General features: G+C 39.4%; 2 protein-coding genes across 5 annotated transcripts; one reads left to right on the top strand and one right to left on the bottom strand.

Moving 5' to 3' along the window:
• Positions 1-352: 352 nt before the first annotated feature.
• LOC118417682 (histone acetyltransferase KAT5-like) lies at positions 353-8132 on the bottom strand. Of its 4 annotated transcripts, none has more exons than XM_035823337.1 (14): positions 7976-8132; positions 7818-7896; positions 7220-7288; positions 6760-6905; positions 5931-5984; positions 5695-5781; positions 5294-5338; positions 4322-4543; positions 3428-3511; positions 3056-3145; positions 2542-2682; positions 2036-2129; positions 1189-1348; positions 353-732 (listed from the first exon to the last, which is right to left on the bottom strand). In XM_035823337.1, the coding sequence occupies exons 1-14, from the start codon at positions 8090-8092 to the stop codon at positions 516-518; spliced, it is 1605 nt and encodes a 534-aa protein (XP_035679230.1). In that variant the 5' UTR covers positions 8093-8132; the 3' UTR covers positions 353-515. The 4 variants fall into 4 exon arrangements, with proteins under 4 accessions (XP_035679230.1, XP_035679239.1, XP_035679256.1 ...); XM_035823346.1 differs by having other exon boundaries at positions 4322-4498; XM_035823363.1 differs by lacking the exon at positions 5931-5984 and having other exon boundaries at positions 354-732; positions 4322-4498.
• Positions 8121-12928, top strand: LOC118417703 (DNA-directed RNA polymerase III subunit RPC6-like). The gene is made up of 9 exons (XM_035823375.1): positions 8121-8293; positions 8867-8984; positions 9635-9702; positions 10105-10172; positions 10501-10613; positions 11077-11220; positions 11587-11694; positions 11964-12149; positions 12515-12928. The coding sequence occupies exons 1-9, from the start codon at positions 8223-8225 to the stop codon at positions 12590-12592; spliced, it is 954 nt and encodes a 317-aa protein (XP_035679268.1). The 5' UTR covers positions 8121-8222; the 3' UTR covers positions 12593-12928.
• Positions 12929-12930: the final 2 nt, after the last annotated feature.

Raw genomic sequence — 12930 nt, 5'->3', positions numbered from 1 at the left:
AGCTTTTCGGCACATTACAATCAAATTACCAAACAAGGCTTGGAACAGTAATTAAGATTGACTATTGGTTGATTACAAACAGTACATGGATAAATCTTGATCACAGTGAAGTATCACATGTTGTGATGCAGTATGACAATCATCTATTTTGCACACACACACACACACCACTCCTTGTTTCTACACTCACACCACCAGGTTTCTGAACAGAACAGCACAGACAGAATGGACAAGTTTGATAAATATTGATGACACAAATGCCAATGTTGATCTTGGCATGTAGAACAGAGTTACCTGGGGTAGTTTTAACAGCAAATTTTATTCAAGACAGTACTTTTATAAGACGTGAAAAAAAATTAGTCACATCAATGGCTACATCCCTGTCAATGGTTTTATTTTGTGACGCATGTTAAGTGTGACATCTAATGCAAGCCATTTTCAGGTGCCTTAACCACAATTCCTTGGTGTTTTGGTCTTAAAGTGTCCACTGTAGACATTCTTGTTTTGTATTTATTCTACCACTTTCCCCGTTTAGCCCAGTCTTTAGGTGTCCAGTGCAAACATTTTGCATCGATCCTGATTTTCCTCTTGGCCATGGCGCGGTTGTGAGTGTCGATGCTCTCCTGGGACAGTGTGATGATGTACTGTCCCTTGTAGTAGTTGATGAGGTTCAGGTGCTGTAGGGTGGAGATGACGTCCTCCTTACGGATGCTGGTCAGCTCACAGATCTCACTGCAACACGGAAAAACAAGCATAATCACTGCATTTGGCTATACATCTTTTCTATTTCTTTGTCCTTCTACACACATAACTTATCTGCCTTCTTGCTACAGATTCATCTCTCTCTATATATATACAGGTGTATATATAGCATATACCCTTACTCTGTGTTGGTAACAGGATATTTAAGCGTTTAAGAATGACGCGAGACCCCAGCAAAATTTAACTTTAAATTTGATAGTTCCCAGTCATTGCATGACTAGTGACTATTTTAGCGTTCCATTAAACTTTGGGCAGGAGGCAAAAGAATAAAACTACTGTGACTTTGACAAACAGACACTCACTTCCATTGTTGTAACCAATGAAACATCACATCAAAATCATTATCACCATAAAACACCAAAAACAGAAACAGACGGAATAAATTATTGTGTGTTATACAACATCACAAAGTGGTGTAGTACTGACTTGATGGTGACCTGTGGCCTCTCGCCGTTCTCAGGCTTGAGGTTGACGAGTATCTCCAGAATGGTCTGTGACCAGTAGCTCCTGTAGGACAGCAGGCCCAGGTCAGACAGGGGCTTCTCAGGAGAGCCCGTCTTCCCTTCAAACTTGGACAGCTCATAGCCTGCATAGTCGATAGGTGAGATAGAGAACTTAGAACAGGTAAGCCAGAAAGCAGTTACTCAAGCAACTGGATATGATTTTGAAGACGGTCAGACGTTTCAGATATCATCCACTATCTTTTGTCAGTGACACTGAAATGATCTGGGACAAACTGGTCTTTTATACCCTAACTATGAATGGAATAGAGCTGAAGACAATTTTGGAGGTCCACTGGGAAACAAAGGTATGGTAAAGTCAAGCTGAAGACAATTTGGATTCCAGAACAGGTAAGTTTGGGAACTTGCATGATTTCTACTTATTGAAGTCAATAGTCCACAGCTTGAAAACAATTGAATTCTTAAGTCCTGATACAAAAAAATAAAAACACACACACAACTGACTGATCACGAAAATGCAAAGAGCAATTCAAATTAGACAATGAAGATTTGAAACTGTCAGTTTATTTTCATCCACAAGTAATGAGGGCTGTTGTCACATAAGTCCTTGTCTATACTTTATTTTCCAGTTACTTGTATTGTCTAGGAGATGTTCAGATAACTCCTTTGAAAACAAGCACAATTACCATTGAAAAGATTCATTAGTCACATATGTACATAGTTAGTGTGTTTACCTTTAAAAAGTAGTCACTGCTTGATGAAAATTCTATTAACTAAGCACAGCTATTGGATTCAGGCTGAATCATACTTACTGAATTCTATAAGAAGCTTTCCATATCCTTTTCTCTGATATGGTGGCAAGGTCAATATACAGGCTACATTGTAGTCTTCTGTAGACTCTTTCTCCTGGAATAAAAACAAAGGGTTTAAGTGACATCACAAGGGCGAAAATTAAGTTTCAAATGATCACGTCGGAGGGACAGCGATGGCTGGCAAGCTCTAGTTTCTGGCAATTTCACCTGCCAATTCCATTAACAGCATACAGTAACTGGTATGAAAAAATAGAATCAGTTTGTATTGATCTCTGCACAAATTGACATGATGAGATAATCTAAGGATGAAAAATATTTTCTGTTGGTTAAAACCCTTACTTTCTTTCTGATGCTGAAGCTTGTAACAGATGCAGATGCATTGGCTATGAAATATACATGCAAACATAAACATCCTGGGTAGCGTCTGTTTTCTACATAATAGTACAAGCTGAATATTTCATGCCCCAAAGACAGTTATGGGTATGCATAATTTAGATATTTCCTACCTTAGAAAAGAAGCCGACAATGTGAAAACCCTTGATGTCATACTCTGTCATGACGTAGAAGAGGAAAGGATCTGTGTCGTAGTACAGAGTCTTGTGGTCCAGGAACAGTTTGGCAAGAAGACAGAGGTTCTGGGAGTACATCTGAGGGATAACAGAAATGAAGCAATCTTCATTCTCTAATATTCATTGACGCATGAAGCAATCCTGCTTGTTTTAAGACCTTAAAATGCGGTCACTATAATGACATAACATAATCATTCGACATCAAAAAAGGACATTTTCTCAATTATAATATCCTGTATGTAGTTTCTGGCAGAAAGAGAACTAGTGATTATTTGACTGTAAACAATCTATAATACAATCTAAGAATAATCTAACAAGTTGTGTCTAGTAGGACCATGGAACAAGCACGCATATGAAAAACCCAATAATTATAACAACACCAATACACAATAAACGTAATTTCGTTGCATGACTAAAAACAAACAAAAGGAAATGTGTAACTAATCCAAACCTTGTTTTTTCTTCCATCGATCTCAAAGAAGGAGATGGTGCTTTTTCTGTAGATCTCATTCCCAGGTGGGTGTCTCAAGGTACACTTTGTCTGAAAGATATAAAGGAGAATTGTCAAATTTCTAATGTAAAATATAACTACAGGTTTTCACTTTTCTATGGGATCCCACACAACAAAGTTTTTTTCAGGGATCCTTACAGTGTAGACTTTTAAAAAGTCATAATACCTAAATCTTTCATACTTCATGATTTCTGTCCACTTCATGTAATCAATATACATGTATGCCAATCAGAAAAGTTACCAAGGTAACTCTAAAACTTCAGAAGCTCAGATACCTTCAGGTAATGATATGAAAAGGAGGTTATGTCTTACTCTGTGTCTCTCCAGGCACTTCCTACTCTTCACGTACTTCAGACAGAACTCACATATGAACACAATGGAGATGGTGGTCAGCTCCTGCAAACAAACAGCAGTCAATTTAGGATAATCCTCAGAAGTAGAGGAAGAGTGAGTTAATGAGGCCACGAGAAGATAATAATGTGTTAATTAACACTAATTTGATCTAGGCAAGCAACACAATTTAAATCCACAATGAGTCTCCAGGATCATTTTTTTTCAATTACATTATGTTAACTTTTAGTTTTACTAGACATGGTTAACCTGTGATGTAAATTATACAGGAAGACAGTTCAACAGTGATTGTTTCTCATGTGTAAATGTACAGGTTCATGGAATTAAAGACCATTAACTTTGAAATCATTAAGTCTGTCCTATCTTGTCGTTTTTACTTTCTTTGCATAAAAAGACCACTTGTCTAAAAAGACCACTTTACACTGGTCCTCAGGGTAGTCTTCATAGACAAGTTTCACTGTACACTTATACATACCAGTTAAAATATTATATCTTGTAATAGGGGAGCCTACTACTAAAGGAAAAAGAGGGTTACCTACTTAGACAACCTACAACCTACGTAGCAACACAAATCTGCAAGATACTAAAGGGCTACAAAGGGCCATGGAGGACTAAGTGTTGTGGAGGATTGGTTCAAGCGGGAGCTCAAACTAAGTAAGTACTGTAAATACATTTAAGTTCGCGGGGATTTAATTTCGCGGCAGTGGAAAAAGGACTGTTTGCGGTGGTTTTAAGTCTGCAGTAGCAGCAAGCACTGTAGTTTCTTACTGTCATGGAAAAATAAAACCACCGCGAACATTTCTGCATTTACAGTAAAATATCAACAACAACACTATCTAGAGTACAAATACTTACCGGTGGGTAAGGAGAGAAGTACCACGGTTTGATGCGGTACTTGCCCAGCTCTATTGTCTCGATGTTCTTGATGCGCGTGATGATGTTTTCATCATGTGAGGATGACATGCTGCCGGTTTGGCGTGGCTGCTGCGGAGGGGCACTGGGCTGGGGCGTGGCTGGAGCATCCTGGGAGTCCTGTGATGACAAAGAGTTGCAGTATGCAGGCGGTAAGTCCTGCTTCTGCATCGAAAACATTTGTCAGTAAAGGTTGTGTTTTCCTTCTTCTGCACATGACATACTTCTTCTAAAACTAAAGATATACATGAACACATATTGACGTCTACATTCAGGGAAACATGATATTGATAACCCAAGCCACCAGCCAGTGGTTGTCATAATTATTGATTAATGTTTGAAATGACAGCACAACAGAAAAGCTGCAGGGTTAATGAGCACCTTTTAATCACAGATACCATGAAGAGCTCTCACTTTGCTTCACTTTCAAACAGGTAAGCAGTTACCAAAGATGGGCATATTCAACTATACCACCCAATGTTCTAAGTTCTTAAGACAGTGCTGATAATGTGAAAAAGGACCAGATTCTGTTAAACCAGAGAACAACCTTGCAGACACGATGCTATATCCAGAGAGTAACAAATATGTGTGGCTCACCTCAGTTCCATAACAGTAGAATCATAATAGAAAAAAGAACCATGCCTCATATCCCAAACATCAACTCTAAATACATGTACTTGTTGTGCTGAGTAGAACCAAATCCACTCAGTTGTAAATAAAGACTGAGACATTTCACTCTGAAGCATGAAACAATCTTTCCATTAATCTCTGCCATGACAACAGAACGTAAATGTTTGATCAAACATGCAGTTTAGTACTCATGCACGTGTCAATCCTTTCAATCTCTTACAGAATATCAAACGGTAACACTTTTAGCATTGTCCATAAGGTGCAAATTATTTCCTTCTCTAGTACCTCATCAAGGAATATTGCCTTCCTCTTCCTGCCTGCATTGGACTTCTGCAAAAGGGAATCAAAGAAGAATGATGTAATACAGTATCGTCATAAGCTTCAGTATGCTAAAGCCAATACTTGTCACCATTGTGGCAACATATCTACATGGACACATACTTGAGTATATGCAAGTATCACACACAAACAAAGGAATGTACATGTAAGCTTTACTCTGTCCCTTATATAGTAATATAAATTTGATCACCATTCTTAACAATCATCATTGTCAAGGTCATTTGTACACAATTAAGAAAGTACAAAATCAAGAGTGAACACTTTTCACTTTCAGTCTCCCAGTCTTAATAATGGTTAATGTTTTTGACAAAGAAAAAGTACCCACTGCTACGGTATTCTATACCTACCGTCTGTGACTGTGGAGTTTGCCCCTGCCCTCCTAGCTTGGCAGCAGGAGAGCTGGTCTGCTCTGGGAGGCTTAACTTCTTGGAGAGCTACAACAAAATGAAAACAGAAGATATTAAAAATGACACACGTATAAGTTGAGCAGCTCTCACAATATGAAGCACACACTGCAAAAGGATATACTCAACAAAACAACAGGGAAGTACAGAAAACAAATTCAGGGTTGACACTAAGGTACCAAGGAAGGACTTGGACTGTCTGACTCTGATCGGTCAACTGTGGTCTTCTTTTCCTAAAAAAATGACATTTCTATTTAAACATGTTGAAATATACACTACCATGCAATGATGACAAGAACTGTGACTGCAAGATATACAGGGAGGACTAAAATGACAAACAGTTGACATTGGATGGCGGGTGTGGTGATAAAAATGGAACTAAAACATATACACTACAGTCTGACTACAATACAACTTGTAACCTAGACAAACATTGATGTGATACATCTTCACCTCCAGTCACCTCCTCCAAAGTCAACCACTTGGATTGGTCAAGAAGAAGGCAAGGCCATCTAACATGTTACATGTAGAAGAATGGAAGCTGTATTACAGCTAAGTAACATCAAGAAAATGAAGCACAATGCTGGCTACTAACAACAAAGTTATCAGGGTTTGACAAGTCCACTAGTCCCATTGTCCCGGGGAAGTGAAAGTGCCTGTCCGGATTGGGCAAGTAAGATTTTTCCATGAGTGAGATTTTGTTACTACATGTATTCACTTTTCACAGTCATGACATCAAGCATTGGTCAACTCAGAAAGAGCCAATACTAAAAGAATTCCATGACAAGAAGTGACATTCATAGAAAAATGTCATGTAAATTTTGGGTAAGTGATAAGTAGGTTTGGGCAAATATTTTTTTATGTACTTGCCCGATAGGACAAGTGGATTTTAGAAAACATGTCCAACCCTGGTTTTACATGATGTAAGACAATAAATGTAAAGTCCACAGAACAATTGGAAAAAAGTTATAATAGTGCTTGATAACATGAATGTAACATTGACAGAACCTGGAGTTCCCGATCAGGGGTGGTGGGGCGAGAGTTGGCTGCAGATGACGTCTGCTTCTGGGGTGTTTTCTGGTCCTTCCTGGGAAACTGGAGTTCTTCCACCCGTAGTCTGTCTGGGAGCACCCACTCATCCAGACGTTTGTTAACTGCACGGATATTTGTGGAGAAACAATATATAATGTGAACAAACTAATAAATCTTCTTTTTTTCACACAGATGATACACATGTGTATGTTATTGTATGAAGCTGCAGAAAAAGTTTACGTTAGGTTACAATTGATATGTATGAATGTGGCATGACATATATTGCCATCAAGGCAACTGTCCTCAACTCTAACAGTCAGTCACACTTAAAATGATTTTGATTGTGGTGCCAGAAAATGGTTTTCAAACTCAAAGACGTTTTCTAAAGAGTTCTACTGTGCCGTAACAGTTGAAGACCAGTCTGTCACATACTCACAGTCAATGTAGTGGACATAGAATTCCAGCTTCCCCTTTTCTTCCTTCCGGCTGAGAATTTCTGCAAGTGCTGTATTAAAACATGCTGAATCAGAGTCTACACTCGAAACAAAGAAATCTTAAACTATAAAACAAACAGTATAACAATATTAAAACAAACAATGGCGAAAAGCACCATCTGGGGACAATTTAGAGACCGAACAGCGCTCTCTGCCAGAACATACACAAACAGCAGCGCAGACATGCAAGTAGGCACACACACACACAAATTTACGCACAAACATACACACAGATATGCCCAAAACAAAATCATTATTCCTGGACTGGGGCTACTCTACTTTACTCTAAAATTCTAAATAGATGGCTGCGTGGGCAACCAAATTTAGCTCTATTTCAACTTGTGACAGCAACATGGATGAAATTATATCGGTATTTACTATTATAACTAGCAACCAATTTTACATGTTGCCATAGTGAAATATGAATTTTTTTTTACATAATTTGCATCAGTCGGGAACCAAGACGCTGGCATGTCGTTGATTTGCATATGAAACAAAAATAAACAAACAAGAAATCACGGTTCAGTGAGTCTGACTTACGCCACTCTTCTTCTTCGTTCGGCAGAATGCTCATTTTCACGGGAAGGCGGCATCCTTCCACCACCATATCAAGCGTGGTCTGCAAAAGAACATTGGAGATTAGTTTCAGACCACCAATTGTGAAATTAAAGCAAGAAACGCGTCGAAATCTCACAAACCTTCAGTCCGATCTTTTTGTTCTCCTTGTCGTCCGCCATCTTGGATAGTGAGCTGTAAAAAATAAAACAACTCGTCTGATTGGTGTAGGGAAAATATTTTGACCAATCAGCAGCCATTTCACATTTCTGCGGGTGAATGAGGTCAAAGGTAAAGAGGTTACATGAGTTCATAGGAGAGTGGTGTACACACAGTACACAGTAGGTGATTTGATGGTCCTCATCACAAAAAGGAAACGACAAATTCAAGATGGAACAGGACTCAACGGACGGCGTCGTTATCAAACAGGAGACTGTAGAACCAGTAGAACTAGAGAGCAGGTAAAATGAGCCTCTGCATCTGCATAGGATACCCCCAAATGACCCCGCGAGGGGCAAAAGTAGGGGGGGGGAGCTGAGGCTCCCGGGTTAGGGCGGGCAGGCCGCCTAATTGATTGGAGCCAAATTGATTGTCACTTTTGATAGCTTGATTGTGTGTGTGTGATCATGGATTTCATCAGATATCCAGGTTGAGAACTTTGTGTGCATACACCATTCACTTAAAAATAATGTATTGCAGCAGCGTTTACCAAACTGTGTTTTTGACTTGCGATCACCAAAGAAAAAGTAATATAACTCCTTGTCAGGAACATCTGTGTGTGGCATGTTTGAACAAGTCCTTCACACATGCAAGAGTATGATGTTTTAGGGAGATGTTGGTGGATAACATAACATAACAACACTTTTTTTTTACACTAAAATGTTTGTTTGCTGATAATACACCTTACCTAGATGAGAGTGTATTCTTAGAGCTCAGTGTTATTTTCATACTAGTTGAGGCAATGTCTATCCCTGTTTCTGCATTTGTGTTTGTAAACTTTTATAACTGGACATCATTTCATATTTCATGCACAGAGTCATAGAACTGTGCCAGGAGACCCCAAAAGGTATCACAGATGCCCTGATCATGAGACACATGCCCATGGTGACAGCCCAGCAGAGGGCCATGGCCATCAACAGACTGCTGTCCACTGTGAGGAACTTTTCAAAATTGTTGACTTTCTTGAAGAAATGCTTGTGAGGTTTTGTGAAAAGTAACAGCCTGGGTACCATCCGGAAAGTAGTTTGCTCCAGCATTTATTATATATCATATACAGTCGGTTCACTGCTGTTCTGTCTGGGATCTTTGACCATGTTAATGTCTGGAAATACTGGAATTGTCCAAATTTTGGACAAGGGCGCTGATTGGTCCCTACAAATGAGCGAATTAAAGAATGGGTACAAGCGCTCATTTGAACAGGCGTTCCAACACCCAAAACACCCTCCGCCTGCTTGCAAGAGGGCCTGTTGTAATCAAACTGGCGCTCTAAAACCCATTCCTTAATTCGCTCATTAACTGCCGTCAGCACCAAACAGTTTGAATGTGCATGTCTCCAGACGGGTAGCAGAAGCAAACATAAGAGCGGACTACTACCCGGATGGTACCAAAGCTAGTGAAAAGTAGGAATGACAACATGTCGTGTCCAGTCCATCATTACCAGTAGTATTAATCAAACTATTTGACTCATGAAAAAGTGTAAATGTTGTTTTCAATTTAGTCCCCCGTGCAATAATCAAAACAGGCTGTTTCTGTAGTCTGTTTGGTCTTGTACTTTTGCAGCTGACATGTAGATTATGTTTCAGGGCCGCATCGATGTGTTAAAAGGAACTGGTGGGCTGATCTACAGGTTGAAAGATACCCAAGGAACAAAGTAAGGACACAGTTTGCTGACTATAGTTGATGATATATAAACCATTTTTGATTGATTGATTGATTGATTGATTGATTGATTGATTGATATATTGTGCAGTATGCATGTGTTAACTTGTTTGACCCCTTAAGCTTTGCAAAGCTCCCGTCTATCTTGATTTGGACACATTTGACAATGATTGTATATATCTTAAGTATCACATGATAGAATATGTAAGGAAGAAGATGCTTGGAAAAGGCAGTATCTTACTGGCTGGTCAGTCTCCTTCATTAACAGTGTTCAGTAGATCTATGTTTGGATAATTTGTCAGGAATGAGAACATAGCCTGGTCTATGAATCATCATCTTATAGCAGCTACTGTACACATGTACAAGCTTACCTTCTGCTGTGTTTTTATCTCAGTGTTATAAAAGGTGCTGACAACCAAGAGAAGCTGGTGTACCAGATCATCACTGATGCTGGAAATAAGGGTCAGTAAAGCCTTACTAGTTAGTCACACACATGGCACAGATCAATGTTGATAGCTCCATACATATATCTGTGGTTTCAGAAGAAGTAACAATGATTTGAATAAAGCTGTGGTCAAAAACATGGCAGGGCATCATACCATAGGATAAGGTGAGAGTACCTGGCTCAGTCACAGGTTTGATTAGCCACTGCAGATCTAGAGCATTGTGCAATTGGGGAAAAAAACTGAATAGGATTTTGAACATGTTGAATTTTCCCATTGCCGGAATCAATCTTAGTTCTATGTTGGCTTATTAGAAATGCTGATGACGATTTATACTCTGTGTGCAGGGATCTGGATCAGGGACATAAGGTACAGGTGTAACATCATGATTACACAACTCAACAAAATCCTCAGGAACCTAGAGAGCAAGAAACTTATCAAGTCTGTCAAGTCAGTGGCTGTAAGTACATCTACAATTTCATACAGAGAAGAGTACATTAACACTCACTGTTAACAGCAACATTCACAAAATACTAACAATGATAAGTTTATTGTTTATCAAGTTTATCAAGACTAATGATAAGTACATCAAGACTAGCCGACTGCTCCCTACCCCTGCATCAGGGATCCCAGCAGCAGTATAATCAAACAATGGATAGTGAGCGTGAGTTAGGAGTGATTGGAAATAGTTTCCCGAGGGCTAATTGCAAGTGCCAAAAAATGACCGACAAATAATGGTAAACAGTATAGTAAGCAACTACTCTAGTCTTACTTAAAGATGTAACTTATTAACATGTAAACAGCTGGCTTTTAACAGACATGTTGAACCCTTGATATGGTGGTCAGTTGCTTGTGGCAATCAGACTAAATAATGATTTATCAATTATTTGATGATTGGCAATCTTGAATGATTGTATTTTCAGGCCTCCAAGAAGAAAGTTTACATGCTGTTCAACCTAGAGCCTGACCAGTCCGTGACTGGGGGTGCCTGGTTTAGTGACCAGGACTTTGAGTCTGAGTTTGTAGAGGTTTTGAACCAGCAGTGCTTCAAGTTTTTGCAGCAAAAGGTAGAATGTGAATTGTCTCATCTGTGATGTTGTTTTCTGCATTTTGTGATTTGTGTCAGGTATGTTTTAGGACCCTTACCCTAGCCTCCGTGGCAGGCTCTCTGGGGCCTTTTTAGCTCACAATACACATCATCCTTGGCTCCGTCAATGAGGGGTCAATGAATCAGCGATGCCCGATAATCAGTGACCCAGTACAGAAAGAAATGGCCAGCAAAAGTGTATTATGAGCAAGAAGAAGGCCCTAGAGAGCCTGCTACGGAGGCTACGCTTATCAAGATTCACTTTGTTGTACGAACAAAGCCTAACATTAAATTGACCTTTTTTTCAGACTTTTCATACAACAGTTATTGTTTTTCTCTCTCCCAGGCCACTACTGCTAAAGAAGCAAAACAGGGACCCATCGCACAGAGAAATGCCTCATATGCTTCCTCCAAGGAGGTCTGTAAGTTTATCACAGAGCTGGGCATCAGTAAGGTAAGTGTTTTACAAGTAGAGAAGATTTTGGAGCAACAGATTTAAACTCAGGGTTATCACATTGGGTACTAGTATTACTATCTCTAACCACATGTATCAAGAATATTGCTCATTGCACATTGAACATGTATCATAACAATACTGTTGAATTTCATTCATGTGATGCTGTACAGGTGTTTTTGATGTTGATTTTTTGAAGACTGATATAAGATCTACAGACTGCTGTGCAGTTTATCAGTGAGTCTAAAACAGATTAACTTCTGTTCCAGGTCCAGCTGTCAGTTGCAGATATAGAGACCATACTGAACACCCTGATCTATGATGGGAAGGTAGAGATGACAGTTGTGGCGAGCCAGAGTAGCTCCGTGGAGGACAGTCAGACCAAACTGTTCAGAGCCGTGGCACCGATCATGCAGCCTGCAGGCCTGATGAGAATACCATGTGGGGTCTGTCCAGTAAGTATTGTTATTGTTAAACACCTTACCGATTGTGCCACATGTTGTCACAGATGTAAGTACATCTTTCTGTCATGTAAACTGGATACAAGTACTTTTAGAACTGAAGGAATGTGCAAGCAATATCTTCCAAACAAGGAATGAAACTGAGTGTTGAGGAATAATGTATGGAATTTTAAGGGAGTGGAAAGAGTCTCAGTTTTGAAAGTCCCAAAATGTAAGAGTTTTGTGCAGGAATTTCAGATCCTTTGTTTTGTCAAGGACGTTATATAATATAACATCCTCGGTTTTGCTCAGTATGTGAAGTAGGTTCTCTCTTATAGACATGTACATGTATATGATGAAGTGTTGTGTATCATCTCCAGGTGTTTGATAGATGCCATGAAGGCGGTGCCGTGTCCCCGTCCACCTGTGTGTACATGAAGGACTGGCTGGAGTTCTGACACAGGTCTGCCTTTGTGGAGAGAGTAGATGGCAGACTGATGAATAAACGTTGCAGTAACACAACTTTACAGACCAGATGGACATGGCTGCCTGGTTACCACAAGTTTTATGTTCCCAAGAAAATACCCATGAAAGCAGGGCTTAGGACAGAAAAGATAGTCTTTAGATATGTAGAAAACATAAATAGATCCGTATAGTTGCCTCATTATCCTCTGTTTATTTTGTTTCATCCAGAAATGAAACATAAACCATAGCCACCATGGTGTAGCTCAAGAGAGCTATTGCTTTTGACTGTACATCTAGTCTAATAGTAGGATATTGATCAATAAAGTTTCTA

Source organism: Branchiostoma floridae, chromosome 1 (genome assembly GCF_000003815.2).
Source record: "Branchiostoma floridae strain S238N-H82 chromosome 1, Bfl_VNyyK, whole genome shotgun sequence".
In the NCBI taxonomy this organism is placed as follows: Eukaryota; Metazoa; Chordata; class Leptocardii; order Amphioxiformes; family Branchiostomatidae; genus Branchiostoma; species Branchiostoma floridae.
This window is presented reverse-complemented; position numbering and strand designations above follow the sequence as displayed.